The 26,914-nt window shown below is 48.2% G+C and overlaps 2 protein-coding genes across 3 annotated transcripts in view; one reads left to right on the top strand and one right to left on the bottom strand.

The window, feature by feature from the left end:
* The window catches only part of LOC128941493 (myogenesis-regulating glycosidase-like), a 29,601-nt gene extending 5,820 nt beyond the window's left edge, over positions 1-23,781 (top strand). Inside the window, exons 2-3 of the mRNA XM_054283278.1 lie at positions 11,254-11,337; positions 21,519-23,781. Coding sequence (XP_054139253.1) covers positions 21,652-23,742 — 2,091 coding nt within the window. The 5' untranslated portion in view covers positions 11,254-11,337; positions 21,519-21,651 and the 3' untranslated portion in view covers positions 23,743-23,781. The remainder of the gene's footprint in view (positions 1-11,253; positions 11,338-21,518) is intronic.
* LOC128941495 (uncharacterized) lies at positions 828-13,382 on the bottom strand. 2 transcript variants are annotated; one of them, XM_054283281.1, is made up of 6 exons: positions 13,122-13,382; positions 5,594-6,061; positions 2,877-3,017; positions 2,415-2,480; positions 1,802-1,892; positions 828-1,454 (listed from the first exon to the last, which is right to left on the bottom strand). In XM_054283281.1, exons 1-6 carry the CDS (start codon positions 13,174-13,176, stop codon positions 1,241-1,243), a joined length of 1,035 nt encoding a protein of 344 aa, XP_054139256.1. In that variant the 5' UTR covers positions 13,177-13,382; the 3' UTR covers positions 828-1,240. The 2 variants fall into 2 exon arrangements, with proteins under 2 accessions (XP_054139256.1, XP_054139257.1); XM_054283282.1 differs by having other exon boundaries at positions 5,594-6,058.
* Positions 23,782-26,914: the final 3,133 nt, after the last annotated feature.

Genomic DNA, 26,914 nt, shown 5'->3' with positions numbered 1-26,914 from the left:
CACTGAAATAGCAGAACAGCTTAATTTAGGTCAAGTGAAAGGCGTTGCTCGAGTAAGAGACGTGAGGATGCTGTTTCCCTTGCTCTACTGAACAAATGCACTGACACAGCTCATACTTGTAATTTCCTGGTGTTATTGTTTCTTTCTCCACGTAACTCTTGACTTACAGCCATGATTACATCATCTCAGAATCGGAGGGAAAGAAAGCATACATTCATTAATATTAGGAAAGCACTAAGACATTGCAGATTTCACTGAGAAAAGATCAGGATTGCGTGTGATAGCTGCAGGTAATTTTGCTCAAACAAGAAGTGTAAAGGCTGAAAACAATGTCTTACTCCTACCTAAAAGAAAAAGAACTGTATTACTGCTCTGGTGGAGCAGTGTATCTATTCATTGACTATTCCATATGATTATAGGAAATCAGAGACTGGAGCTGGAATAAAGTGGCTCTATATGCAATATCCCCAACAAGCATGACCGACATTTCTTGCCAGTCTATATAATAAAAGAGGATGTGTGTTATAATAAGGTTTAGTACATCCTAAATATGGAAGAGTTTGGAGAGACACATGCTCTCTCAGCAGGGCTCTTGCAGTGATGCAGAGAGGACAGTGGAGTGCTACCTTTTAAGTTAGAAAAATGACTTGCTGTTACTTAATTGACAACTTAGTGGGGATGAATATTTTGGCAGATACCTGGAAGAGATTTTATAGAAGGCAGTGCTTATTAATTACATTCTCACACTGACAATGTAACTGATGGTCTTCTGTAAAGACAGCTAGTTTTATCTTAAAAAGAATTTAAGGATTAAAAACTAGCTATTGACAGCTAGTTTTATCTTAAAAAGAATTTAAGGATTATCAGGACTTTTGCTTTTTACCTTTTTCCTTGTCTTCAAAGATTCACTTTTTCATATGCTTAATAACTTTAATTTTGATTCCATGGGCAGTTGCAGCTGGCGGTAGTCCCAGCTTCATTTAGGGAAACCTGGGGTTTCTTATGGGTTAAAGCAGTTCTGAAATTGCTAAGCAGCATGTGCCTATACAAACCAAACAATCTACTCTGCTTGCTTCAGCCCTTGTCCTGTGCAAGAAGATTGTACTCAAGTGTTTAGAAAAAACCCCAAACTGTGCTTCCTGTCAAAACAGCAAGGGCAGGGAGGAGATAGCTGTGGTGGCAGCCCTCCTGGTGGGAACAGTGACAACAGGGAGGGAACAAAAGCTCTGTTATTCTGCAGCTAGTCCACTTGGTAATTGATGTTGTCAAAAAGAGGAGTGACAGTCCCGTCTTTCCACTCGATGAGGATCTCTCCCCGCCTCAGGGAGGGGGAGCGGGATGGCGGCAGGTACGGCTGGGCGTGGATCCCTCTGCGCAGGGGGGGCGGCTCCCGTAAATCAGCTCGGCTGCTGTGGGCGGGAGAGCTCTTCAGAGCAGACAGGATCTTCTTCTTCCTAAGAGAAGAGAGAAGAGAGTCACTGCAGCTGTCACTTGGTTGCTTCTCCACATCAGAAACTGTAATGGCACTTCCTTCAGGGATGGCACAAGATGTGCAGGGGAGGAGGAGCCGACAGTGGCGGCTGCGTTTGGGGGGGTCTCTGAGTGGGATGGATAAACTGGGGGGCAGAGAGGAGAAATCCCCAAGGGTGACACATTGGTGACCAGACCCATCTTCTGAGATCAGCAACATCAGGTGTGGAATGGGGAAGGGTGCCAAGACCAAGACTTTTGTTTTGAGATGTTGGAGTTTTTCTTTAAGATGCTGTTCATAGCGAAATCAATGAACCTGACTCTCACTTACTTGTTGTAGTGAACATTGAGTGTCAGTATTATTAATCCCAGTATGAAAGCCAGGGGGCTGAGGACCAGCATGGCTGTCTTCCAGTTCGTGCCTGAAAGGGTATCAGAGAAAGCATCACTTGTTTGCTGTACCTATCCCTGCTCTTATGCAATAGCCACAACTGCCACAAAAAATCACCTGTAATGTCCCTGAAAAATGCCAGATAACAGGAAAAGTGCATTGTCTACAAGATCAACATCTTACAGCTGCTTTTATACTGCACAGCATCCTTCTATTGAAAATGGCCACAAAAGTTTTTCTTTCTTGCTATGAAGACAGTAATATCTCATGCTTCTCCACTCTGCATCCTTCTGATACAAAAGAAGAAGGGCTGGGGAAAAGCAGTAGTGTTAGCAGCTGTCTCATTTTCATGTTTTTACTATTTTTTTTATCTCAGGCCTGTGGAGATTTAAAGAGGGTCTTTCTGACAGGTAATTTTGTGCCCTCATTCCCTATTGAGCATCCTCAGCAGTACCTCAGGGAAATGTATCTCTGTCACAATGGGAAGGACAGAGGCACTGATGAACCTTCATCTGCCTGGTCCCTTTCTCCTCTGGCTGATCCCTGGACCTACCTGCAAGCCTGGCCCCAGTGTTTTTCCCCCGATTTCCATGTTTCTTGGAGTGGTTGTGGGATGGATCTAGTGGAAGAAGCAGAAATACTCTGATTAGCAGCTTCCAGTTGGACCAGAGATCCAGATTCCTCATCAGGCTTCACTGTAACCACAAATCCCTTTTGTATGGGACCCAAAAAGGAGAAGGAAACTTTACTGTCACTCAGTGCTCCCCAACCGCAGATAATTTTTGCTCCTAAAACAGTGGGTGGCCATGCCTCCCGGTTAAGCCTGTATCTCTCTGCACTGCTTTCCGAGGGAGACTCCTCAGCATGTTGGGTGAAAGCATTCAGTGGCACACATGGAAATTTTTCAGAAATCCTCAGGTACTCTTCCACCACTGAAAACAGCTGAGTAACCTCAAAGTGCTGCCCACACTTTCCGTCCTGCTGTTCTTACTTATGCATTCAGAGAAGTGCTCACCCTCATTTGCTGGGAGCTGTGCCTGTTTGGTCTTTGCTGGAGACACTGTGCTGTTGAACTTGTTAGCCAGAGGGGGGTCAGTCAAGCTCACAGAAGACTCTCTGTCCACAGCATCGATCTTTGAAGAATCAATGGTTTTAGCTTGGAAGGAAATAAAGCAAAGATCTGTGTGATTATCATTTATATTTTGTACAGGAGCCTGGATACGCTCATTGCCCAGCAGGGAAAGGGAACCCAGCCCTGCTGGTTTGGTTCTCAGCCCTGCAGGGTGAGAAGGATGTGGTGCAGCAGCAATCACCCCCTCCTGTGCACCAGGGGCTTTCAGCTGTCAGAGATTTTAAAGGTGAAATGAACCTCTCAAGATGGAATCAACAAACAAAGCAGAGCTTGTTTTCTGGTGGTAGATGTGGTCGTGGATTTTAACAGTGTGAGTGCAACACCAGATGTTAAAGGATGCTGTGTGAGGAAGAGGCAAGTGGAAGAATCACAGCTCTTAACAAGTCTGCAGATATAAAAATGGGATCCAAAGGGTTGTAAGTAGGCCATACCTCCTGCAAGGCTCAACACCTTCCTGTGCCCTCCAGTCCTGCTGCAGAGCAGGGTGTGTGGGCAAACAGCTGCTGCTAGAGGGGAGGCTGTGTGAACTTTGGTGTCAGCAATTCACCCTTCTGCTGCAATGATGCACATGCGAGGACCAAGAACACAGTGACTTCAGGGCTCCCTGCTGCTTATCCAGACCCCATCCCACCCTGTGGCATGAGCACCCACAGCACAGCTGCACAGGTGTAATTTATTGAGCAGATAACCCACCGAAGTGTAAGCTGCCTGTTGATGATCAGGTGGAAGTTAGATGAGAAATGCCTGAACAAATACATAGGACTTTGGTGTTGTTAGTGAGCAGTCAGAGGTTCCCTCCAGTAGACTGAACCATGGGATTGATAGGAAAATTTTGACTCTGTGTGAGACACACTGAGGGGCACAGCCTGATTTAAAAGCTGCTCTGTGTTTACCCTCACAACCTTATTTAGGGATCCTGGCTCCAAGGCAACCCTGGGTTGCCAGGAGCATTGCCTTGGGGAATGAGAATGCTCTTTTCACATGCCTTTTTCCCATATCTTAAATGTTCCACGCATTTCCTAGCCTATATTTAACTAGCCTATTATGGTATCCAATTTGTATGGTCCATATTTAACTTAATGTTAAACAAACACTAACACTTGTAACTATTGTGATAATTACATGTTGACCTTCTAGTTGGCTAATTAAGTTCCCCCTGGCTTGAGGGGAAAAAGACCACCTTCTCTACGCATGACAGCCAAAGCAGCTGATGTATCACTTTTTATTTCAAATTAGATACAGTGTCTCTGTGTCAAAAGGTTACACTTATAATCCATCTGCTTATGCCAAGCAGATACATCACATTTTCTCTTTTCTCATTTTCACAGAGCGCATTGGGTCCGTCAACCTTAAGGTAAGGAATAGCCTCCTGTCAGGGAAATAATTTTCCCTGAGGAATGTTGGGAACTTCATCACCTACAGAGTGGACAAACACTTAAAAAATCATTACAAACACCAGGTGGTTTTGGGTCTCTGGAGTGGGAGAAAGGAGGGGAGGGGAGGAGGGGAGGAGGAATGGAATGTGATTTTCAGGTCTCAGTTCTGCACACAACTTTACAAGAAAAGTACCAAAACCCACTTTTATTTGCAGAAAGGACTTGAATGAAAGTGGGAAACAGACTGGACCATGAACTATCAGTGATCAGCAGCGGGCTTCACTGGGCATGCAACAAATGATCACAGCCACATCTTGGTAAAATGACCATGCCTGGTGTTTGGTAGCCTTATGTCAAACTCCTAAAATTGTGACAAGACCAGGGTTTTTGCCCTTTCTGGGTCCAGTCTAAGATAAAGACTAGTGAATACTGGTGAAAGCAGTTTGGATTCTCTTCAGCAAAGGCCAAGGACGTAATTGGTCAATAGGAACCCCATTTCTAATAATTTTTGATGTCATCTTCTGGGATTTCCTAATGCAAAGGGAGGGCAACATTTAAGCTCCCTCCCACTACTTGCAGTGTTCACCAGTGTCTTTATGGCTACACTGGGCACCAGCAGCAAGGTTCACTGAGGATAATGAGAGCATGGAATGAAGGCTACAACTAGATTTCATTAGTGAAAGGTGCACTGTTGGGGTCTCACAGAAGAGAACTTTAATTTCAGAAACTGAAGCAATAATTTCTGATACAACTGCTTCTCAATAATATATATAAGTTTAAAAGAAGTTTTCAGCTGCCTCCAGTTGTTTTACCAAAAAAAGACTTTCCAAAGTACCAAAAGTTCTTTCAAAGTCTAAAGTGCCTGACTTTGGAAGACTTCCTTGGGTGTTTTGTGCCTGGGAGGCTCAAGCAATCTCCACTATTCTTAGCTGTGGGCACCAATTCAGAAATATTTTACCCAAAATATTTGCCTGTCCTCAGAACTGCAACTTGGGTTTTGGAAACCTGATCATGTAATGTTTTGGATGCTTCTGGAAAAGATTGAACAGCCACTACTGGAAACCAGTGGTGCCAGGTAGTGGGGTTGAGCTGGAGCCGTTTGGTGTTTCTCCAGGTGGGGCCGAAGTGAACATGAGTTACAATGACATGTGCAGGCCTGGTGTTAGATGGCTTGGATGACATGAAAGTTAGATGTTATCTGACACCAAATCTACCTCATCTTACTTTCATAGATCCACACTCGTGTGTCTAGAGCTTGTTGTGTTGGTTTGCTGGGCCTCCCAGCTGCTGTCTGGGCAGCAGCACAGACGGTTTCATCCGCCAGCGTCTTCCACCTGCTGAACTTGTCCTTCTCCCTCGAGACAAACACCTTGTGGCCTCCCTCCTTGGTGCCAAGGTGGAAGCCCAAGCTCTGCAGAGTCAAGTGTCCCTTCCTGCCGCAGGACCATGCCTGGCGTTCCCAGTCTCCACAGGGCTCCAGCTTGACCAGGGCGTTCTGGCGCATCCTGTGTGCCGACAGGCAGCGCCCCGTGTGCAGGCTGACGATGGTGCCCGTGTCGGGGTTCCAGCCCCACCTCTGCTGCTGGGACTGCTGCTTGCAGCTGGCCAGGCTGATGCTGTCGGTCTCCTGGGAGGCACGGATGCACTTTTCCAGCCGGGTGTTCCTTATGAGGAAGCCTTGTCCCTCTGCTACTGCGGTACAATCAGAGCAGGGTTCAGTACCGTGCACTAACACATCCCTTTGTAAATACCCTGGGGGAGGCAAGATGTAACCCACCAGTCCTTTCCTGGATGGGCATGCCCGGATAAACAGTTCCCACAGCTTCCTAATTTCCTGGAATGACATTTCTTTGAAAAACAGGAGCATGCAACGCTAGAGGAAAGTAGCAGTTATGTAACTAATGAGGAAAAACATCCTTCCAACTACGATGATTATATAAAATATCTGTCTATATATATCTATATGTATTTAATTCAGTACTTCAGTTGTTTTAAGGTAGCCATCCTTCCCTCCCTCCAGACAAATTAGTTTGAGGGATCTTTTGCCCTATCCAGGTCAAATCTTTCTTATAAAAGAGCAGCTGAAATCCCCCTCGTATTGTTCATCTGGGGCCAACTAGGCCACCTTGGGCTACGCTTTCTATTAAGTGACTTCTGGAGGTATTAAAGCAGTGCAGGGATAAAACCATACCCCACCAGAAGTGTGTAAGTACTTGGCTGAGGCAGCTCATGTAAGTATTGAAATTATCTTGGATTTGGCACACCTCACATTGGTCTGTGCACCTTAGGAACAACAGTACCACTTTTAAAAATCCATTAGTAGGAGGGAGATATTGCAGCTGTCTCACAACAAACACACAATTTGAAGCAATTTCTGTAATTGCTTGTTGCTTTTAAGAGCCACAGGTCCCAACATCTCAGATGATTTAGATGGATGTCACATTAGCTGAAGGATTGCCACTGTTTTCAGTATAACTTCATCAGGTGTGGCCTATGAATATCCTGAGCAAAATGTTAAGTGCTAAACCATCCACCAGTGTTGCAGGTGAACTTTCTGCTGTATATTTTATGCCTAAGATAGATGGATAGAAATAGAAGATTCAAATTTCTGGGCATTCTGAGAAATCTTTTAATAACAACACATTGCAACTCCCAGCTTTTACAGTGACTTTTTTCTCTCTCTTTTCCCCAGGAGACAGAATTATAAAAGCCCCATGGGCATATAGTACTGAGCAAGCATAAAGAGGACACAGAAAAGTGATGTTAGGCAAGAACACTGATTTTTATCTAAACTATTTCTGCAGAGTTTCCCCTCCCAAATGAAAAAAAAACCACCAGAACAAACCAAAACAATTCTGAGCCAACACAAGTATTTGGCTCAGTACCTGAGAAGATTAGTGACAGTATAAACAGGAGCTGGTACACAATAACAACAGTATAAACAATAGTTTAAAGGAACTCTCATGTTTTTCTCTCAGGAAATTCTAGGGTTCTGCTAGATTAATAATGCCTTGGAGCTGTGTAAAGCAGAAACAGCTCAGGGCTTTCTGCTCAGCCTGAGGAGAGGAGCCACAGAAACCACAGAGCTTCTCCACCAGCTCTGAGACTGTCTGATCAGTGTGTCTGCGCTGGGATGTTGACTTGCATGGACCTGTGGCAGCCACCAATCCTGACAATTCCTGCCAAGCCGATGTGCCTAAATGGAAATTAAATTTCTGGGCTATCTGTGGGCAACTTGTGAGTCGTGTTCTCTTTAACCCTTTACTGAGGGCTAGGTAGAGGTAGGATATTCAATGCATTTTGGGCTTGAGTTTCTGCCAGCCTCTTAAGGCAGGAGAAATGTCTCTTAAGTAATTTCCCTTAAACTTTAGGAAATTGGAATGGATTAATACAGTCCCCCCAGCCCCAGCCCACCCTCACCATTTTTACCTAAGATGTGGAATTCAGGATTCTCACATCTTTGGTTCAGCTTAACCGGGAGAAACCCATTTCCAAAGTAATGATTTGAGACGTGCATTACAATGTAACAGGGGAATATGACAACTGTGCTGGGTCAGATAAAGCATCTGCTGAGCCCAGGATCCTGTCTGCAGCACTGGGCCATTAACATCTGCCAAGAAAGGAAGAGGGTAAGAATCAGACAAGTAAATATCTCACTCAAGACAGCAAGATGCCAGTGCCTCCTTCCAAAAATCACAGAACCATAGACTTGTTGGGGTTGGAAGGGACCACTGGAGATCAAACAGTCCAATCCAGCCAACACAGGATCACCTGGAGCAGGTGATGACACAGGAACACATCCATGTGGGGTTTGAGCATCTCTGGACACGGAGATTACACAGCCCCTCTGGGCAGCCATTCCAGTGCTCTGTATGAACTAACTCAGAGAGTATCACTGGGTATTTATGGGTAAAATGGTTTTGCCCACTACCTTTTTCAGCTCTGAAGTTCAAAGAAAAACATCATTTTGTTGCTCCATCAGTATCAGAGCTCCTTCTGCAGTTTCACATTGTCAGCTTAAGTTTTGATTATTCTTAATTACTTTGTGGCATCAGGAAGCTTAATTACTTCATTATTCATCCCTTCTGATCTTTCTGAGCACCTTCTGATACTATCGCTGCTGTGATCATGCCAACTCATTCCAGTCTTGGTTCCAGCCTGTGGGCTAGGTCTGTCTCCTACTCCACGAGAATGGAGTTTCCTAAGGGCCTTGGTGGAAGATTCTTATCAAAAGCCTTTTGCAAACACTGGCACAAGACCTTGATCTGCTCAGCACGTTTGTGTTCTTACTGATACCATCATGGATGTCAGACATTCCTATTACAAAAGCTGCATTGACTTTTCTCATGTTTATCTGTCTGTAAATACTCTTTGCTTCTACTGACTTCCCTGATGCTGAAATGGAGCCTAAGGACCTGTGTCTCCCTAGGCTGTGCAAGGATCCCTCCTAAGCGGGGCATTATTGCTGCAATGCAGCCCTTTGGTGTCAAGCTTGCCTTAAATCAGGGTTTAATACACTCCCTAAACATTTTTCAATGTCATCTTTAGTTTTCTGTAACTCAAAAGACATTTGGGCTGGTCCTTTGCCACAGATTATTTATCCTTTTTTTATTCTCTTTCCTCCTCAAACTTCCTCTATTGCCAATTCTGTCTGATAACACTTCAGACTGCAGAGAGTGACTGCCACGACCTCCCTGACCATGTCTGAAGGAGCACTACAGCCAGTAATCCATTCAGCCTTCCTGCACTGCCCCACTTTTGGTCACCCATTTTGTCTTTGTGCCAGTTATTTACTGACCTCCTGACCCCCACCAGCTTCCTGCTTCAGATAATGTTTGAAAATTTCTGCTGGCAGTTTTTTGTATTCTCTCTCTAGGCTGCTCATCCAGGTCTTTTTCTCATATGTTTTATTATTAAGCATGCCACAATCTTTGCTGTATTTTCTTTTCATTTCTCGGCAATGACTCTCCATTTGCAAATTTTGGGTATTTTCATTACACTTTGAAGAGTGCTGCTGTTTGACCCAGCAGGAGATACATGTTTTGCTGTCTGTGGAGTGCCTGATGTTTTATGTTCCCCTCTAAGCAATCACCATGTTTGTTACCTCCAAACATTGCAGTTTGTGTGACTGCCAGCAGCCTTTGCTTGTGCCCCACAGCTAAACCTGGAGGATCTTTACTTTGAGACACACATCAGGCACCAGGAATATAGATTCAAGAGACTCAAGAGACAAAATTACATCCCAAGTCCTGCTGCCCAGTGGTCCTACAAATAAGGCCATGAGCTCCAACATTTTAAAGAATGTTGACCTGGGGGAACCAGAGCATCCAGTGTACTCCCTGAGGATGGGACTCAGCATCTCTGGAAAATGCCAGCCTAACCCACAGAGTCCAGGCAGATGCCTGCTTTGGGCTGCTCATACTTGAACACTTTGGCCTCTTCATATTTTTAGGAACAAAATAAACAATTTCTAGCAAGGCTTCTTGATGCCAGCTCATTTGTCCTATGATACTGACACTCTGTCTGGTTATAAGATAGAAAAGCAAGCAAATACAGGCCCCTGCTTTTCTGCAGCATGACCACCCTTGGGACATGCTGTTCCATGTAGGATTAGGGGCAAAATCCATGCAACGTTCCTAATTAAGGTAATGCCACTGAGAAAGCCTTGGTTACCAGTAATCCCAGTGTGACTGGGAAAGTTTCTGCTGTTTCTAAGCATGGCCTGTGATGTCTTGATCAAAGACATTTGCAAAAAGTTTGGGGTGGCTTGGCCCATATTTTTTCCCAACCACTGCTCCTTTCTTAAGAATATATTGATTTTGGTTTACCAACAGGGCTTCATATCTTTCCACATCACTGCAAGGTCCACTTTTTACCAAGTAGCTCAGCGAAGGTCTCCAAGGGAGCAGAGCGGCCATAGGAAAGGAAGGAGGGCTTTGAATGGAAAAAAAAATCTAGAAATTATAGGAAGCAGGGGAGGTTGGTGAAGTCACCACAAAGCTGATGCAAGTGGGGAAAACCCTGGGGTGGAGATATGATGGGTGTCTACAAAATCCAGAGAGGCCTGGAGGAGATGGAGGGGGTCTGACTGGCCAAGGACTGATCCTGGATGGGACAAGGGGTGCCAAGGGAAGGCTTGCAGTGGGCAGGAGGGGGTTCTGCACCCAGGCATTGTGTGCTGCTGCTGGGGACAACCTGCACAAGCCAAGGAAGGTCTGGTGGCTACTGAAGAGTTAAATGCATCACAGCCAGGAAATCCTCCAAGTGGAAAATAGTTGGAGGCCGAAAAGTTAAAGTGGGAGCGGAAGAATTGTACAAGCTTGGCCTTTCTTCCTCCTTAGTGCAAAATGCTCAGGGCTGCCTTTTGAGGTCAGGGCATCAGGGGTCAGGGCCAGCACTACCATGGATTTGAGGGAGAGGAGATTGGCTCCCAAGATATGGGATCAGGCCAAGATGCCAAACACATCCCCCACAGCCTCACACCCAGTGCATGGGGGTCCAGATCAGTGTTAAATGCAGTTTTATTTCAGCAGTTTTCTTTCTGTACATGTAGGCACAGATCCTGCTGGTGCCTGACTTCCCGCTGCCCATTGCATCTCACAGGGTCACCATTAGGCTTTTTAACAAAACTTTTTACAGAATCACAGGGTGAACTAGATTGGAAATGATCTTTGAGATCATCAAGTCCAACCTGTGACCTAACCTAACACTTCCTCATCAACTAAACCATGGCATTGAGTGCCACATCCAGTCATTTTTTAAACACCTCCCGGGATGGTGACTCCACCACCTTCCTGGGCAGCCCATTCCATTGCCCAATCACTCTCTCAGTGAAGAATTTTTTTCTGACATCTAACTAAGTTTTGCCTCCTCTCTGCTTGCAGGTGCTTTCCAAAGGAGCAACTGTCAGGACCGGCTTAGGAAATTCCAGGATTTCCAGTTTTCAGCAGGAAACTAACCCCTCAGAGGTCTGGTGAGAGCATGCATCACTGTCCTGCCAGCAGCCTTAAAACTCAGGAGGGGAAGGGAAAAGCTGCCACAGTGGGATTTCAGCCCCAAGCATGAACATGTTTGTGCTCTGTGCTTTTAGCTTCATTGGGCATTGCCAGGCATTGGGAAGATGAATTCCTTTCTGCAAAACAGTGGTGGTTTTATTGTTTTATTACTGGTTTGGCTGAAATGCAGTGGCTGATCATGTTTCCACCAAAAGCATTACGCTAGAAAGGAAATTAAATACCCTGTGATCCTCCATACTTTACTAATAAAACAAAACCATGTGGATTGGGTTGTATGGCAGCAGTAAAAAATCACTTTATTCTAACACCAGACAAGATGCTACTTTAGAGGCTAAGGAAGAGCAACACCCTGAAGGCTGTTCTGCTCTCTGCATGCCATCATGGTATAATCTCCAGGTCCTAACCAAATCTCCTCTAACTTTTAAAAGATGCATGTGCATCATCACCCCCTACCACTACAGAGACATAACCTCAGCCTGGGGCTTACCCAAGTGAGAGATTCAGTTCACTTTAATTGGCAGATTTTGATGTGCAGAAAACAGCAGTAGATGGAGCAGAAGTCAAACCTTTAGGAGCACAAACCTCTCCTCTTATCCAGATGCAGAGCAAATTGAGAAGGTAACTTCTCAAAGCACCCTAGGGAATGCTTGCTTGTGCAGCAAGGGATGGAAAGTGTCTGGTCAGAGGCACCAGTCTGAGGTTTGTCTTTAAGGAATAAACATCCCAATAAACTATTTGGGCAGCCCAAATAGTTGTGGTCCTCTGGTCGATGGATTTTGAACAGCTCTGAGCATGTAACCTGTAAAACTGCAGGGCTGTTCTCTTTGCTGCTTCAGGGACTGAAGGAGCCTTGAAGAACTTCAGTGATTTTTATAAATAAGTCACTTTCAACTTGATGTCTCAGGCATAGCAGCAAAATAAAAAGGCTTATTAACTCAGGGACTTTTTCAATTTTTAAAGAAAATTGATTCCTCCTGATGTCCATGATGGGATTAGTGATACCATGGTAGCACCATTCCTGGGAAGCTGTTCCTGGGTAGCACTGCCCCAGATCTCTGGGATGATGCTCAGCAGGGACTTCTGCTTTTTGCATCTACCCAAGCACATCAAACCAGGGCTGCTTGGATTCGAAATACTGCTGTGCATGGGCAGGATACAGGGTTGGAGCGACCCCAGAAAGCAGTGAATATCAACACGAGCTGCTACCAAGTTTGCTCCATGGAGATGAGCAGTGCAGACTCTGCAGCTCCCCAGCACATCCTGCTCCCAGCCGACCACCACAGGAGCAGGACAAATACTTCTGCACTTCCCACCACCCTCTGCCATGCTGCTAGCATGCTCTGAGCTCACTCACCTCTGCTGGGAAGGAGCAGCTGGGACCGGGAGGAACATTAGTGCTTAGGAGGTCACTTAGTGCCTGCCTCCCCCCCTGAGCAGGTTTATTCATCCTCTACTCTCAGCAGCTTAAAAGCACTTCATAAAAGCTGCCAGCATGATGCCACGGTGTCCCTGGCCCAGCCATCCCAGCACCTTGCCAGCCTGTCCCTCACTCTTCTGTACCCCTGTGTTCAATCCCATTTAAATGCTGCCCTGATTGTGCCTGTTGGCACTTGTTCTACAGCTGGTGGGTTCTTGAGCTTTGCAGCCCAAGCAGCAGTTCAGTAGGAAAGCAGGTTAAAACCTGGGAGGCAGCTCTCTTCCCACTTAACAGCTACCCCAAAAGAGGAGAAACTTACCCTCAAGCCAAGGAAGGAGGCAAATGCAGCCCAGGCTCAGCCTGAAGAGCTCCATGGTCTGCCAGCACAGCGGGGGACAAGGAGCCCCCAAAGCCTCTCGCCCACGAGGAGTGCCAGGCAGCTCACTTTTACTCCTTTCTCTGTCATTCACAGCAGAAAAACCCTGCTGGGAAGAGAAAAACTCTTTTGTCTCAGCAGTGGAGGCTTGGCAGCTGGCTTATCAGCAAAGGATCAGCTCGGAGACACAGTCCTGCTCAGCAGTTGTCCCTTAGGAGAAATCATATGACGAGCCAGGCCAAGGGGGACGCTGGACCGGGATGCTCGCGGCCGCCGGGCTCGGCTGCCTAGCAGCAGGGATTGCTCCCAGCAGTGACACAGCATGCCAAGCAGGCTGGCCCTGCCTTTGCCAGGGCTGGGAGCACAGGGGGATGCAGGGCTGGCCTGGCAAAAAAAAGCAAAGTTCAGCAGGAGTGCTCAGAGGGGCGTGGGATGTGCCAGCTGAAAGCCTGCGCTTGGCCATGCTGTCACAGGGTCGGTCTCTCTTTAGAGAGAATTATTCCTGCCAGGGGGATTTTAGGCAGAGTTATAGCTCATGGCAGAGATAAAGCCTCACAAACCAGCTGTGGCTGTCCTAGAGCCTAGGAGAGAGATGGAAGGGGGAGTTGAGCTCCTGGACGGGGGAGCAGGCTCCTGCTGTGGGTTTACCCTGATCATCATCCTGAGGGTGCTTGGGTTGAATTTGACTTTTCATGCATCACTTTGGGCTCTGCATGGGGAGGAAACCTCACATCCCTCCCAGAGGAGAAGCAGCAAAGGCTGACAGGTGAACAGTGGCAGGGCAAGTGAGAGTTACAATTTTGCTAGCAAGGTGTTCCCATTCAGCCACATCCTCTCAGCTCTTGTCTGTCTCATATGTTTGCTGAGGTCATTCTCACTTTAATAAACCATTAAGCCTTTTGCACAAAGACACTTAAAAAATGATGGGTTCAATTTCACCTTTGAGGTCCTGAATGGCGCCAATGTCACACCTCCCAGCTCTGCCCATGAGACCAGGAGTCAGCTGGAGAGCTGGGAGTTGCTTCCTTTAGTGGCCAAGCTGCCAAATAAAAATGGTGTAAAATAAAAACGGCGCAGTACTGGGGTCCATGCAAGGGCATGGTCTCAGGTCAGGGCCTTGCAATGGTGCAGCTCCCTCTTTGTGCAGCTCTGGGAAGACGGTTCCCAGCTTTCCCACTATCAGGGGAATAACCTGGCTTCAAATGAGATGTGAATATAGTAAAGGATATTCATAAACCAAAGGGGAAGTCTGAGGTAAATTCTTGCCCTGGTGAGGTTGGTCTTGTCTGACTGTAGCCCTGTGCATAAGAAAAATACCAGCTGATTTCTTTGTGATTACTATGGGGTTTCCCCCCATGGGAACAGGTCAAACTGTGGTAAGTTACAGGCAATTTTAATTTAAAAAAAATGCAGATGTTAAGTTCTCCGCTACTTGACTGGGACTGAAAATGCAAACACTCTTCACTGCATCTCCTTGGCACCAGACTGAGGAGAGCCCACACCAGGAACCAATGCCATATTTAAGCCCTGGAGAAAAGTGGTCAGTCTAAAAGCAACCTGTCAGCACAGACCAAAAAAGAATCAGTTGAACATTAGCCACTGAGATGTGATGAAACCCTAATGTTTTAGGGTTTCAGGACCCCACTTAGGCCTGATTTCTTATAGGTACAAGAAAATACTTGCATATGAAATTGCTCTATAGCTTCAGAGTTCATTCTTCCCCACCACACTGGCTTTCTTAGGGAATGGCCTAGCCTCATGCATACAGAGACTTTCTTCAAATTGTTTTCACAGCTTTTCCTGGGATGTCCCTAGAACAGAGCAAGTTATTTTCCAGCTGTGGCCTCTCTCATCTGGAGCAGGAGAGTCCTGTAATTGCTGACCCTCGGTCACGTAATTTCCACATCAGTTAGTCCTTGCCAGCCCAAGTTCCATGGAGCAGCCTTGTTCTTGTCTCCATCATCAGTCTGATGGGTGCATTGCTTTTTCTCATCACGCTGCAGCTCATGGTGAATTTAATCAGAGTGAAGTAATGATCAAGTGAAACTTCATCTCCAGATTGTGCTGGCCACCACACCTTCACACACAGGGGTCACTGACCACACACCAACTGCAGCCCTGTCTGGTGTGGGACAGGCGCTGCTTTCCAGCTGGCAGAGGTAGTGGAGACAAATATTTTGCTAGCCCTAAACCTGTGGGATGCTCAGGGACAGCACAAGCTGTTACGCTTTCACCCCAGCCTTGTAGCCTGAACTGGAGACATCAGGAAGAGGCTTAAAATCTGAGCTCAATTCTTTACCCTTAGTGTTATCCCAGAAAATAAATGGCAAAATTCATGCTGTATCTGCAGAGTGAGGAGGACTGGGGTTCTGGGGAGTTTGTTCAGTATTTTAGAGGTGAAATCCTCCTCTCTTCAAAGGTAGCATACTTTGGGCTGGGTGAAAATGCTCATTGGCTTTCTTTTCAGCTCTCTGGCCTTTGGCAGGTTTTCCCTGCATTGGAACCTTTGATCATAGAGATCAAATGGCATCAGATGTTTAAGAAAATAACTACAGTAAAGACCCTGTATCTCCAAGAAGGAGTGCAGAAGGAAAAATAAATTTTTACATGCCAAAGTACTCCCATGGCTGGGAAGTGGAGCTGGTCTGGGATAAAGTAACAGCAGACTGAGCAGCAGACTGAGTCTGTGGGGAGCCCAGAGCAGATGCACTCAGCCTGAGAGCCTCATCTCCCACTGTGGGAGCATAATTCCACAAGAAGTCCCACAGGTGCCGGCAGGAGCTGCATTGCCCAGGACCCCTCACCCTGGCAGGCACTTGGCTTCACCCATGCAGGGCCTGAAGCATCCCTCAAGGACCCACCTTGTCCTGCCCTCATGGCAGCTCTAACTCATTGTCACAAGAAAATAGCAAGCAAGAGCAGTTCCCCTCCAAGAAAAGCCTTCAAGAACTGAGCCTCTTCATCTCTTTGCTATTGCAGGCAGCTCCCAGGAGCTTTGTCTCTCAGAGGAGCTGCCAGCTGAGCCTGGGTCTAAGTGGGAGAAAGCCCAGCTGAGCCCCAGGTGAGTACCTGGCTCATTCCTTCACCTGGCATGAGCTCAGCCCGCTGACTTCATTCAAAGCAGACTGAGATGACAGCACCGTTTTTTTCCCCCATTTTCCTGTATTTCCACAGTCTCCCAGACTGCTCACATGGTGGCAGCTGTGGCACACAAGGACCTTTTCTGCCCTCACCTGTGCTTTGCTTATCCCTCTTTGTTTGGTTTGTTTGAGGGGAAGGCACCTCAAAATTCTCCTGGAGCTCCTCACAAGGACTGATCCTGGTAAATAGGGTCTGATGAGCTCGGTGCCACCTGGGAGATGCCTGATGACCAGTCACCCCACAGCCTGGGACAGGCCTGGCAGTGGTCCCTGGGTTTCAGCCTGGGCCACTGGCTCGGCAGATGGAGCTCCTTCCCAAGGATATGGGCAGAGCAGCTCCCAGACCGCAGAGGGATGCTGTGGCCACTGCTGGCAGCTGGGAGCAGTGCATGGACACTGTGTGCATCTTGAGGCGTCAGAGAGAGACCTGGAACAGGGAAAAAAAGTTGATTTTGCAAGACTTTTTTTCTGTCAGCTTCAGAGGAGGAGTTTGAACAAGAAGACAGGAATGGATCTTCCAGATCCTATTCCCGTAGCAATTAGGAATGAAAGACCTGTGCAGCAAACTCTACCTTTTTTACCCCAGTACTGAGGGACTGGAATGCTGTGGATTAGGAAAAACCTCAGGTAATGTTACTGCTCCAGACCTGAGCTGGCTTTGCAAGGCTCCAAGGGTTTATGACACTGTCAGGCTTGCACAGGGTAATCAGCTTTGCAGCAGCACTCTGTACAGGCAGAACCCAGCAATGTCTGTGCAGCCACCTTCACACTGAGGGGGGACAAAAACCCCCCAGGCATCAGGAACCATGGGGAGCAGGGCAGAGTCCCCCAAATCAGGATGGTTTCCAGAAATAGGCCTGCTCAGAGTTGTCTGGTGGTGTGAGCTGGTGAAGCTCACACCACCAGACATGTGCAGGGTACAGGCACAGGCCTCACAGCTGGTTGGGCTCTGTGGCTGGCACGGGGTTAATATGAACCAAACTGCTGCTCCAGCCCAAGGAGCTGGGTGAGATCCCCACGGGCCAAGGGTTGAAGCAGTGAGGGAGTCATCCCATCCATCCCTGGAGCTATTGGGCACTTCTAAAAGCCCAGACATGGGGTGAAGGGTGCACTCAGCATTAGGGCTGTATCCTCCCTGCTCCAGGACACAAATGAGTGTGCTTCCAGGTGGAGCAGGATCCTGCACCGCTCTGAGGGACCGGTTCTGACTGTGTCCTTTCTCTCCCCTGTTCGTGCTGCTGCAGGTGTTCTGTAAGCGCTGTGTGCTGCTGGCAGAGATTTTGTTGTCCCTACCTGCTCCACATGGACTGCAGAGCAATGTCACTTCACCCTCTGCAACCACCCCCAGCCATTCCACCTTGTGCTAAGCCTTGTCGTGCTTGCAGCTAATCTGTGGCAGCTCATGCAATAACCTTGGCTCTCCCTCCTCAGCTGCAGAGGCAGCAGATAGCTCTTTTCTCACCCCATCTATATGCACAGAAAAAAACGGTGAGCAAACCTCCCCTGAGTGCCTTTATTGTCAATAAATCCCCCATACACCACCCTTATTTGTCAAGCTGCTGCGGGAAATGAGAGCTAATGGGAACTGCTTTCTACTTTGCATGACTTTTCTGCGAAAAAGGTCCATTTTAAACAGTCTAAAAGGGCTTGGTAAATGATTAATCAGTTCTTGCAGCATTTGACAGGGTGGTAGTTTGTTTATGGCTTATTATGTTTAGCTACCTATGGCTCTTTCTGCTAGGACATGTTGTATAATCTCCCTAAAAGCACCTGATAGTGACTAAGTGTTTGATAACCTGTAAAACGAACGTCAATATAGAAAACTGCCGTTCTGTTTAAAGGAAGAATTGTTTCCTGATGGGTTCTTTAAAGAGTGATGCTCTCCCTGAACCACCAGGAAGGTAAACATATACAGAATCACAGACTATTCTGAATTGGATGTGACTCTCAGGGATCATCCTTTAGTCCAATTCTTAAGTGTGTGGCCCATACAGGGATCAAAATAATGATCTTGGTGCTCTTAGCACCAACTGAGGTAGCCTCAGAGTCTTAGAATGCTGAAAATCTGAGGATTCAGGAATCACATAGCTGTGATTCCTGAATAGAGGCCTGACAAACTTTGTGACACAGGTGCCAGGAGACTGGGAGAGGTTCTAAGGATAAATTTGGTCTGGGGGAAGGAGACTCTGAGGGTTGGTGCACAAGGGTTTTAGGTGTGCAGCTGCCCTTTGAGCTGGCTGATTTGTGTTTCGTCACTTGAAACCCTTGAAGCTCCCGTTCAGCTATAAGAGGGTCTGAAGTCCTGGCTCATTTTCGGCTTATCACAGCTATGTCAATGTTTAATCTGTGCATGCTAGGTGCTGCTAAGATCCTTGGGGTGAAGAATCCTGGCTTCTTTCAGCCTGGGCAACAGACAGGCCCAGATCCATACCAGATTAGCACCTGATAAAGCAGTCCAAATATAACACAGCAGTGCTGGTGTCCCAGGGACATCTGGCTTCCAGGGCACTGTGGGAGAATTCAGCAGAGCCTGCCTTGGGAGCACTTGCACTCTGGGGGGGTTAACAAAGCACTCACCAGAGCACAGAGGCTCTGCAAGGACCAGCTAAATATTCCCAGACAAGGGTCTCTGTGATGCCATAACCCCATGGATGGAGCAAGGATAGCGCTGGGTCTGGGCTCTGGATCACCTCTGTGCATCCCTTAGCAAAAGTGCTTCTCATCAGCCCTGGGCATCACTCAGGCTCACAGATAGGCCAGCAGATGTTTAATGCTTTCTGGAGACATAAGCTTTAAAGGATGGGAGTGCAGCTTCAGAAACTCTTCTACCCTGGTGGAATCTATGCTAGGAATCCCAATTTCATCCTCTGCTGCCTCCAGGAGCACCAGTGCCTGCTGTCCCCACTGACCACTCACATCTCACCTCTTCTCTGTGAGGGGAAGGGCTGGGGTATATATATGGCATCCCACAACATCATAGGAGTGAGGAAAACCCAAAAACCCCTGGAGACAGGATGGCTTGGCTCAGGAGTTCCAGCTTGCTTGTATATGATTTTTCTGCCCCTGATCTTCTGCTCCTGGGGAAATCAAGGGATTTAAAGCAACTCACTGGGAATCAAATCACTGCATAGAAAGCTTGCAAACTTCCCTCACATCCTTTATTCTTGGACAGATTTTTGAGTCATGATGTCCATGTGTTTTGGGGTTTTTAATGTGTTGCTTAATATAAAAAAAAAAAGAAAAAAGAAAGAGAAAAAAGAAAAAAAGAAGAAAAAAGACAGAAGAAAAAAAGAAAGAAGAAAAAAGAAAGAAGAAAGAAGAAAGAAGAAAGAAGAAAGAAGAAAGAAGAAAGAAGAAAGAAGAAAGAAGAAAAAAGAAAGAAGAAAGAAGAAAAAAGAAAGAAGAAAAAAGAAAGAAGAAAGAAGAAAGAAGAAAGAAGAAAGAAGAAAACCTTCTCTTTCCATTTCTTATTTTTTCACCCTGGAAAATGGTGCAACTTGTCATAAAGGGAAGTCCTGTCCCCAGGCTGCTGGGACAGTGAAAGGAGGAAGGAAGAAGAGGAAGAAAGCTCCTCAGTCAGCAACTGAGGACTGACCCAGCACACAATAACACCTTCAAAGTGAAAATGTTGTTTTGCAAAAACACGAGGGTTTCGCTGGAAACCACCCGGGCCAGAGCTGCAGAGCCGTGTCAGGAGCCAGGCCAGCACTGGGAGGCTGCCAGCTCTGAGCACTTTGGGGCTGGCAGAGTGCCCTGAGCATGTGTAATCCAACCTGCTCCCCAAAACCACCCCTGTCCTGGATCACCATCTCTTTGGGGCAGCAATAACCTTCCTTTTCTTACCCTTCTGCCCTGGCCAGGCCTTGCCTGAGAACACTTTTATCCACTCCAGCTCTTTTTCTCTCTCATCCCAAGAATGTACTCCAAAAACTAACCAGGCAGTTAATTTGGGTGGTTTGGGATCTGCTGTGATCGATCCAAAATGTGTTGACCTCTGGCATTTTTAATGGCTCCCTGGGTGGCTTATCATCTCTGTATATTTAGACACCGATGTCATAGTGATATGGGTAAATACACCCAGCCTTTTATTGCTGGGCACAGATCAGATGAGCAAGCTGGCTCCTTTTCCCTCTCTCCATATAGGCTGCTCCTGCAAGTTTTCATCCTGTCAGATCACACAGATCCCAGGAAGGGGCCAGGGGAGCCACAAACCTGGTTGCACAGAATACACTGCCTCAAGCCTGCAGCCTCAGTTTCTCCTGCCTGTGTTATTGTTGGCAATAGATAATCAGCTGTGCTGCATTAGCTGGCTTGGTGATGCTTGATGCAGATGGAACATGTCACCTTCTGTGCATTTCTCAGCAAAACAAGGTTTTGATGTAGTCCTGGTCTTGCAACAACTTCAATTTAATACACTTATCCTCATACTGTGTACCAAAACATCTTCCAGTTCCACTGCAGTACAGCATCTTGCCTGGCATAAGCCCAGCAGCTACGGAGTTGTAATAAATTAGGAGAACTGAGTGATAATAAAAAAACAGAGACAGAGATGTAGTGGAAGATTCCCTTTTTCCCCTGCAAGAGCCAGAGGGGCTTTCCTGAGTTGATGGCTTTGGAATAGGTAGCAGGGCAGGCAGTTGAAGGGAAAGAAAAACACATCCCCACACCCCCACATCCCCATGCAGTTCAGGGAAGGAGCAAAGTGCAGGGAGATAAAACATCTTTTGCCAGCTGCATCCCTGGGAGTCTGGTGGGGAGCAGCAGGTGGGGGCGGGAAAATTCAGCGCAGCATTTCTCTGCCTGTGTTTGATGCAGGGAGGTTGTGGGCAGGAGAGGAAATCCAGCAGGGCTCATAATTAATGTAAACACAGATCAGCCTGTGATGTCCAGCTTGTATGCTCAGGCACCAGCCCCTTGCCCTGGCCCCTCCAGGCTCTAGTCTGACTTTCATCCCTTCATCCTTGCTCTGTGGGACAGAGCGAGGTTGCAGCCAAGAGAGGGTCATAGGAATCCTGGCACAGACATGCTCCAAAAAAGCTCAACACAGCTGTCAGTGAGCAGGCTGCCACTGCAGAGCAAAGTGAGCCAGAGACAGAGGGCAGGGAGGCTGCAGACAGAGCAGAGGAGCTGCGGCCCTCAGCAAGATTTAATTGGGTTTTTTGGTGTTTATGACTCTCTGTTTTATGAAAAACCATTGCAGGTGTGAGCAGCCAAGCTTTGGAAAGGACATTGAGAATAGCTTCATGCAACATCTTGGATTTTCTCTTCACCAGCTGGAGTAAAAGGATTCAGCAACAAAGTTGCTAACCAGGTGTTGAGGCTGCAAAGGGATAATGGACACTCGGATTACCCACCGCTTGGGAAAACATGGAAACTTTCCAAAGGAGGGTGCCAAAGAAGGGCACTTGACTGACAAGGTAACACCAGTGAAGCCCTCCAAGGAGCTGAGGCCCATGTTGGGTGCCATCCTGCTGGGCTTCATCCTGTTCATTGCTGCGGTGGTGGCCTGGTGCTACTACACGGTGTCCCTGCGGAAGGCGGAGTGGCTCAAGACGGAGCTGATGGACCTGCGGGCGGACGGCTTCGTCATCCGCAACCAGCACGGCGAGGTGGTGTTCCGGCTGGCTTTCCGTTCGGGCAGCCTGGACCTGGAGTCGTGCTCCAAGGAGGGCGAGATCCTGAGCTGCTCGCGCTCCAGCCGGGGCCCGCTCAACTTCTTCATCCAGACGGTGAAGCCCAAGGACACGGTGATGTGCTACCGCGTGCGCTGGGAGGAGCTGGCGGCCGGCCCGGCTGTGGAGCACACCATGTTCTGGGAGGACGCCCACTGGTACGGGGGCTCGGAGATGAGCATCCAGCACTGGCCCATCCGCCTGGCCGGCTACCAGGAGCCCGTGCCCTACGTCACCAGCGATGTCTACTCCTTCCGTGACAGCTTTGGCGGCATCCTCGAGCGCTACTGGCTCTCCTCCAAGGCGGCGGCCATCAAGATCAACGACTCCGTGCCCTTCCACCTGGGCTTCAACGCCACCGAGCGCGCCCTCTTCTTCCAGGCCCGCTACAAGGACTCGCCCTACAAGCCCCCGCCGGGCCAGCAGCCCTTCCCCGAGCTCAGCTACCGCGTCTGCGTGGGCTCCGACATCACCTCCATCCACAAGTACATGGTGCGCAGGTACTTCAACAAGCCCTCCAAGATCCCCGCTGAGAACGCCTTCCGCTACCCCATATGGTCCACGTGGGCCGTCTACAAAAAAGACATAAACCAGGATAAAGTTCTAAATTTTGCAAGAGACATTAAGAAGTACCATTTTAACTGCAGCCACATAGAGATTGATGACATGTACACCCAGGCCTACGGAGACTTTGACTTTGACCCTGTCAAGTTCCCCAATGTAACAGAGATGTTTGCAAAGCTGAGGGAAGATGGCTTTAAGGTCACTCTGTGGATTCATCCATTTACACACGTAGATTCACCCAATTATGAAGTGGGGATTGAGCGTCAGCTGTTCATCAAGGAGCCCTCGGGGCGGCTGCCGGCCATGGTGGAGTGGTGGAACGGCATTGGGGCCATCCTGGACTTCACCAACCCAGCAGCCCGTGACTGGTTCCAGAGCCACCTGCGCCAGCTGCGGCACAAGTACGGCATCTCGTCCTTCAAGTTTGACGCGGGCGAGACCAGCTACCTGCCCAAGCAGTTCAGCACCTTCTGCCCGCTGTTGGACCCCAGCATCTGGTCCCGGCGCTACACGGAGATGGCCATCCCCTTCTACGAGCTGGCCGAGGTGCGTGTGGGCTACCAGTCCCAGAACATATCCTGCTTCTTCCGCATCATTGACCGCGACTCTGTCTGGGGCTACGAGCTGGGCCTCAAGTCCCTCATCCCCACCGTCCTCACCATCAGCATGCTGGGCTACCCCTTTGTACTGCCAGATATGATTGGAGGAAACTTCCTCCCCAACAAGACGGAGGGGGCGGTGGAGATCCCCAACCGAGAGCTGTACGTGCGCTGGCTGGAGCTGTCGGCCTTCATGCCCTCCATGCAGTTCTCCATCCCGCCGTGGCTCTACGACAAGGAGGTGGTGGAGATCGCCCAGAAGTTCACGCAGCTCCACGAGTCCCTGGTGGCCCCGCTGCTGCTGGAGCTGGCGGGGGAGGTCACCGACATGGGCGACCCCATCATCCGCCCCATCTGGTGGATCTCGCCCCGCGACGAGGCCACTCACCGCATCGACTCCCAGTTCCTCATCGGGGACACCCTGATGGTGGCTCCTGTGCTGGAGATGGGCAAGCAGGAGCGCGATGTCTACCTGCCAGCGGGCAAGTGGCGCAGCTACAAGGGGGAGCTCTTTGAGAAGACCCCAGTGCTGCTCACCGACTATCCCGTTGACCTGGACGAAGTTGCCTATTTCCTCTGGGTTTCCTAACAGGCTCCTCTTCAGCTGTGCAATTGGTGATTAGTTTACTAGTGGCTTTAATAATGTAAACACATTATTAAAGCCACTAGTATAGCTTTAATAATGTGTTTTAATATTAAAATGGGAATTTTCATAATTTCTAATGCAGCAATATTTTAGAGTGCAATTTGAAGGAAACGCTGAGACCTCTGTTCTGTGTGGCAATTGTTCTACAATAATTTATTAAAATGTATTGGATGGGTGTCTTTGTTACTGCATTGTGACAAGTGTAATGGACAGAAACACAGTCGCTGCTCATAATCTTTTCCCACCAAGACCTGCCTTGCATGCTTCCTTTGTCTAAAGGCAATTACATGGTCTCCTTTGTTACCCAGTTTCACAGATGATCCCCTGGGACATTGAAAATTTCATGTGCTTAGTGAAAGAGGCAGCTGCAGCAAAGTACTTTTTTTTTTTTACAGAAAGCAGTCTGTGGTTATCCTGAAGAGGAAGGCACTCAGTATTCATCCTGCTTATCCCATGGCCCGAGCTATCTGAGCAGCAAGGAAGCTACAGCACTTGCTAGTGCTGTGGCAGCTGTTTTCCCCCTTTTATAAATTAGACTGAGTTCTCAGTCCATTTATAAATGGACTGAGAACCATGTCCATGGTCTGTGTTCAGGTAAGCCTATAAAATGTGGTGACATCTCATGGCAATCAAGATTAAATCCTAGTACCAAGTCATGCAGAAGTTCATACATAGTCGGCTCCATGTGTGTTTTAGGACCATGTTTAGGACAAAGGTGTAATCTGTCAGGTGCCAGGAGAGAATATGGCCTCCTCAGAGAGTTCAGACAATTAACAAACCAGCCTGAGTACCAGGCTGCCTCAGTTTCCCCACTGAGGATGTTTTCCCATCCTGTGTTAATGGAGATCCCTGTCCATGACAGGTGGATCCTTCTGTATCCTTCCGCCCATCACAGAAGTGATCTCTCCAGAATGAAGGTGTCCCAGCAGCTCCTGAAGGCTTGGGGTAACCAGGCAAGCTGTGAAACACTTTCCACTCTTGGTCCAATGTTTCCTGCTGTTTTTAAGCAACAAGAAATTTTAGGTTGACACGACTAAGAAGTTTAAGAGAGTTCAAGGGTCTCTGGGCTGCAATGTGCCTTCCCAAAATGAGAGACAAATCACTTTGCTGGCTCCAGCACACTTCCAGTGGGCACCTGGGAGGTGAAGTTGTGTGTAAGCCCAGGCAAGAGAAAGCTTTGTTTTTTAGGGGTTTGCCCATGGGCTGCTCCATACAAAATTAAACAAAATGGGTCTGGAGAACATTGTACTCAGTTGAGAGCTTGTTTGGTGCCCAGAGGAAGCAGATCCAAAACTGGCTAAAACCTGTTATCCATCAGTTTGTCCTTTGTGCCACGAGGACCCTGTGTGGACACAACAGCAGTGTCAAGTGGGATGAGCCAGAACATCTTTTAGATGCCCCTGAAAGCAGCTGGAATTGCAGTAATGCTATAGCTGGGGTGCCAGTGGAGAGGGAAAACCAGCCTTGATGCAGGGATGTGAAAGGGAAAGCAATGTTCAGTCTGGCAGCTGAGCTCAGGGTTAACAGGACACCACTGAATCCTTACCACGGGCCTTCTCCCAGGTAGTTTCCAATGTGGCATCTCCCCCAAGTCTGAGAAAGTGTTTCTACATTTTCGGCCACAAAGCTCCAAATGGTTCCCCATATTCGTCCTGGGGGAACCAGAGGGTCCCAGGGCGGCCCAGCAAAATTCCTCTGGATGTTGTTCCTGCACTAAAAAAAGCTTTCCTGCAAAGCTCATGCCCACAGTGCTGAGAGAGGAGAGAGCCAGACTCCATCACCCTCATACAGTACCTCTGCCCCTGTGATCCATGTGCTCGGCATGCACACAGCTCTGCCACCCACCTGCACCCCAGGCTGATGGGGAGAAAAACAGACAACACTGAGACTTCCTTCAAACCCTGGGGGTGATATGGGATGTCTGGTCCCATGGCTGCAAAAATGTCCCCCCCCATCCCCTTCCAATCTGTCCCTCAGTGCTTTCCCTGCTGCCCAGCTGAGCCACAGGAAGCCACAGGGGACAGGTGCTGGAGGCATCCTGTGAGCAGGTGGCACCACAGCCACCTCTCCATGCCCCTGCCACATTTGGGATGTGTGCTGTTGGAGGGACATCTTGTTTGCCTTGCTAAGCTTCAGTCCTGGTTGATTTTTTACACTCCCAGTGCTGTGCACGTGCTGTTTGCTGGAGGTGCTGGTGACATGAGACTCCTACAGAACCTGGCTCACCACAGGCTGCCTGTTTTTTGGCAGGGGAAGTTTACTGCCCTCTTTGATGACTGCTGAGCTGAAAAACACCCAGCCCTACAGGCAAAACAAAAAACCCAAACAAATAAAAATCTGTTTTTCTTTACTTGGCCTCTGGGGTTTTGTGTCAGCACAAACCATCTTCATGGCTCTCCTGGCACCTTCAGGCTGGCAGCTCCTGCCTGCATTGAGGAGGCTGTGCTTTTTCCTGAGGCTACCAGCCTGGCCATGTGCCCAAAGGAGCTCTGCTGCTGTCAGTTTGTCCTTTCACCACAGTCACCCCCAGCCTCGGGCTCTGCCTGCCTGTTGGCTTTTTCTTACTTTTAATCAAAGCTGTGATTTCAGGCAGGCGTGGACACGCTCACAGCTCAGGTCTCCTGGGCCAGCAGCCACTGCTCTGCTATCACCCACAGGCACCTCCTTGAAATCCAGTTTGCAACAAATTGGGCTCCTGCTGTAGCTCCTCTGGGGTTTGGATTTTGCCACTAACACTCCTCCCTGTGCAATGCACAGCTGTGGATGTGTCTTCAAGCACGGCTGTGTAGCTGAGACCCAGCACAGAGCTGACCCCACTCACTGCCCCCATGCCCATGGTGAGCCTCAGACACGCAGTCTACATACAGCACCAGGTTTTGTGAGGATGTAAATCAAACTCAAACCCAAAGCTCCAATTCTAGGAGGACTTCTGTATCGCTGAGGATCTCCTGCAAGGCTGTGAGGGCTCTAAGTTGCCAGCTTGCCTGAAGGTCTTCAGCAGTGCCAGCTTCATCCCCCATGTGGTCATCAGCCAAGTCATACACCCAAGGAAGAAGTCAAAGGAACAGCATTGGGAAAATGTCTTTTATTGCAAAAGGAGGGAAGTGAAGTCCCT

Source organism: Melozone crissalis, unplaced genomic scaffold (genome assembly GCF_028551555.1).
Source record: "Melozone crissalis strain CALT ecotype California unplaced genomic scaffold, PUWL_Pcris_2 ptg000036l_1, whole genome shotgun sequence".
Lineage (NCBI taxonomy): Eukaryota > Metazoa > Chordata > Aves > Passeriformes > Passerellidae > Melozone > Melozone crissalis.
This window is presented reverse-complemented; position numbering and strand designations above follow the sequence as displayed.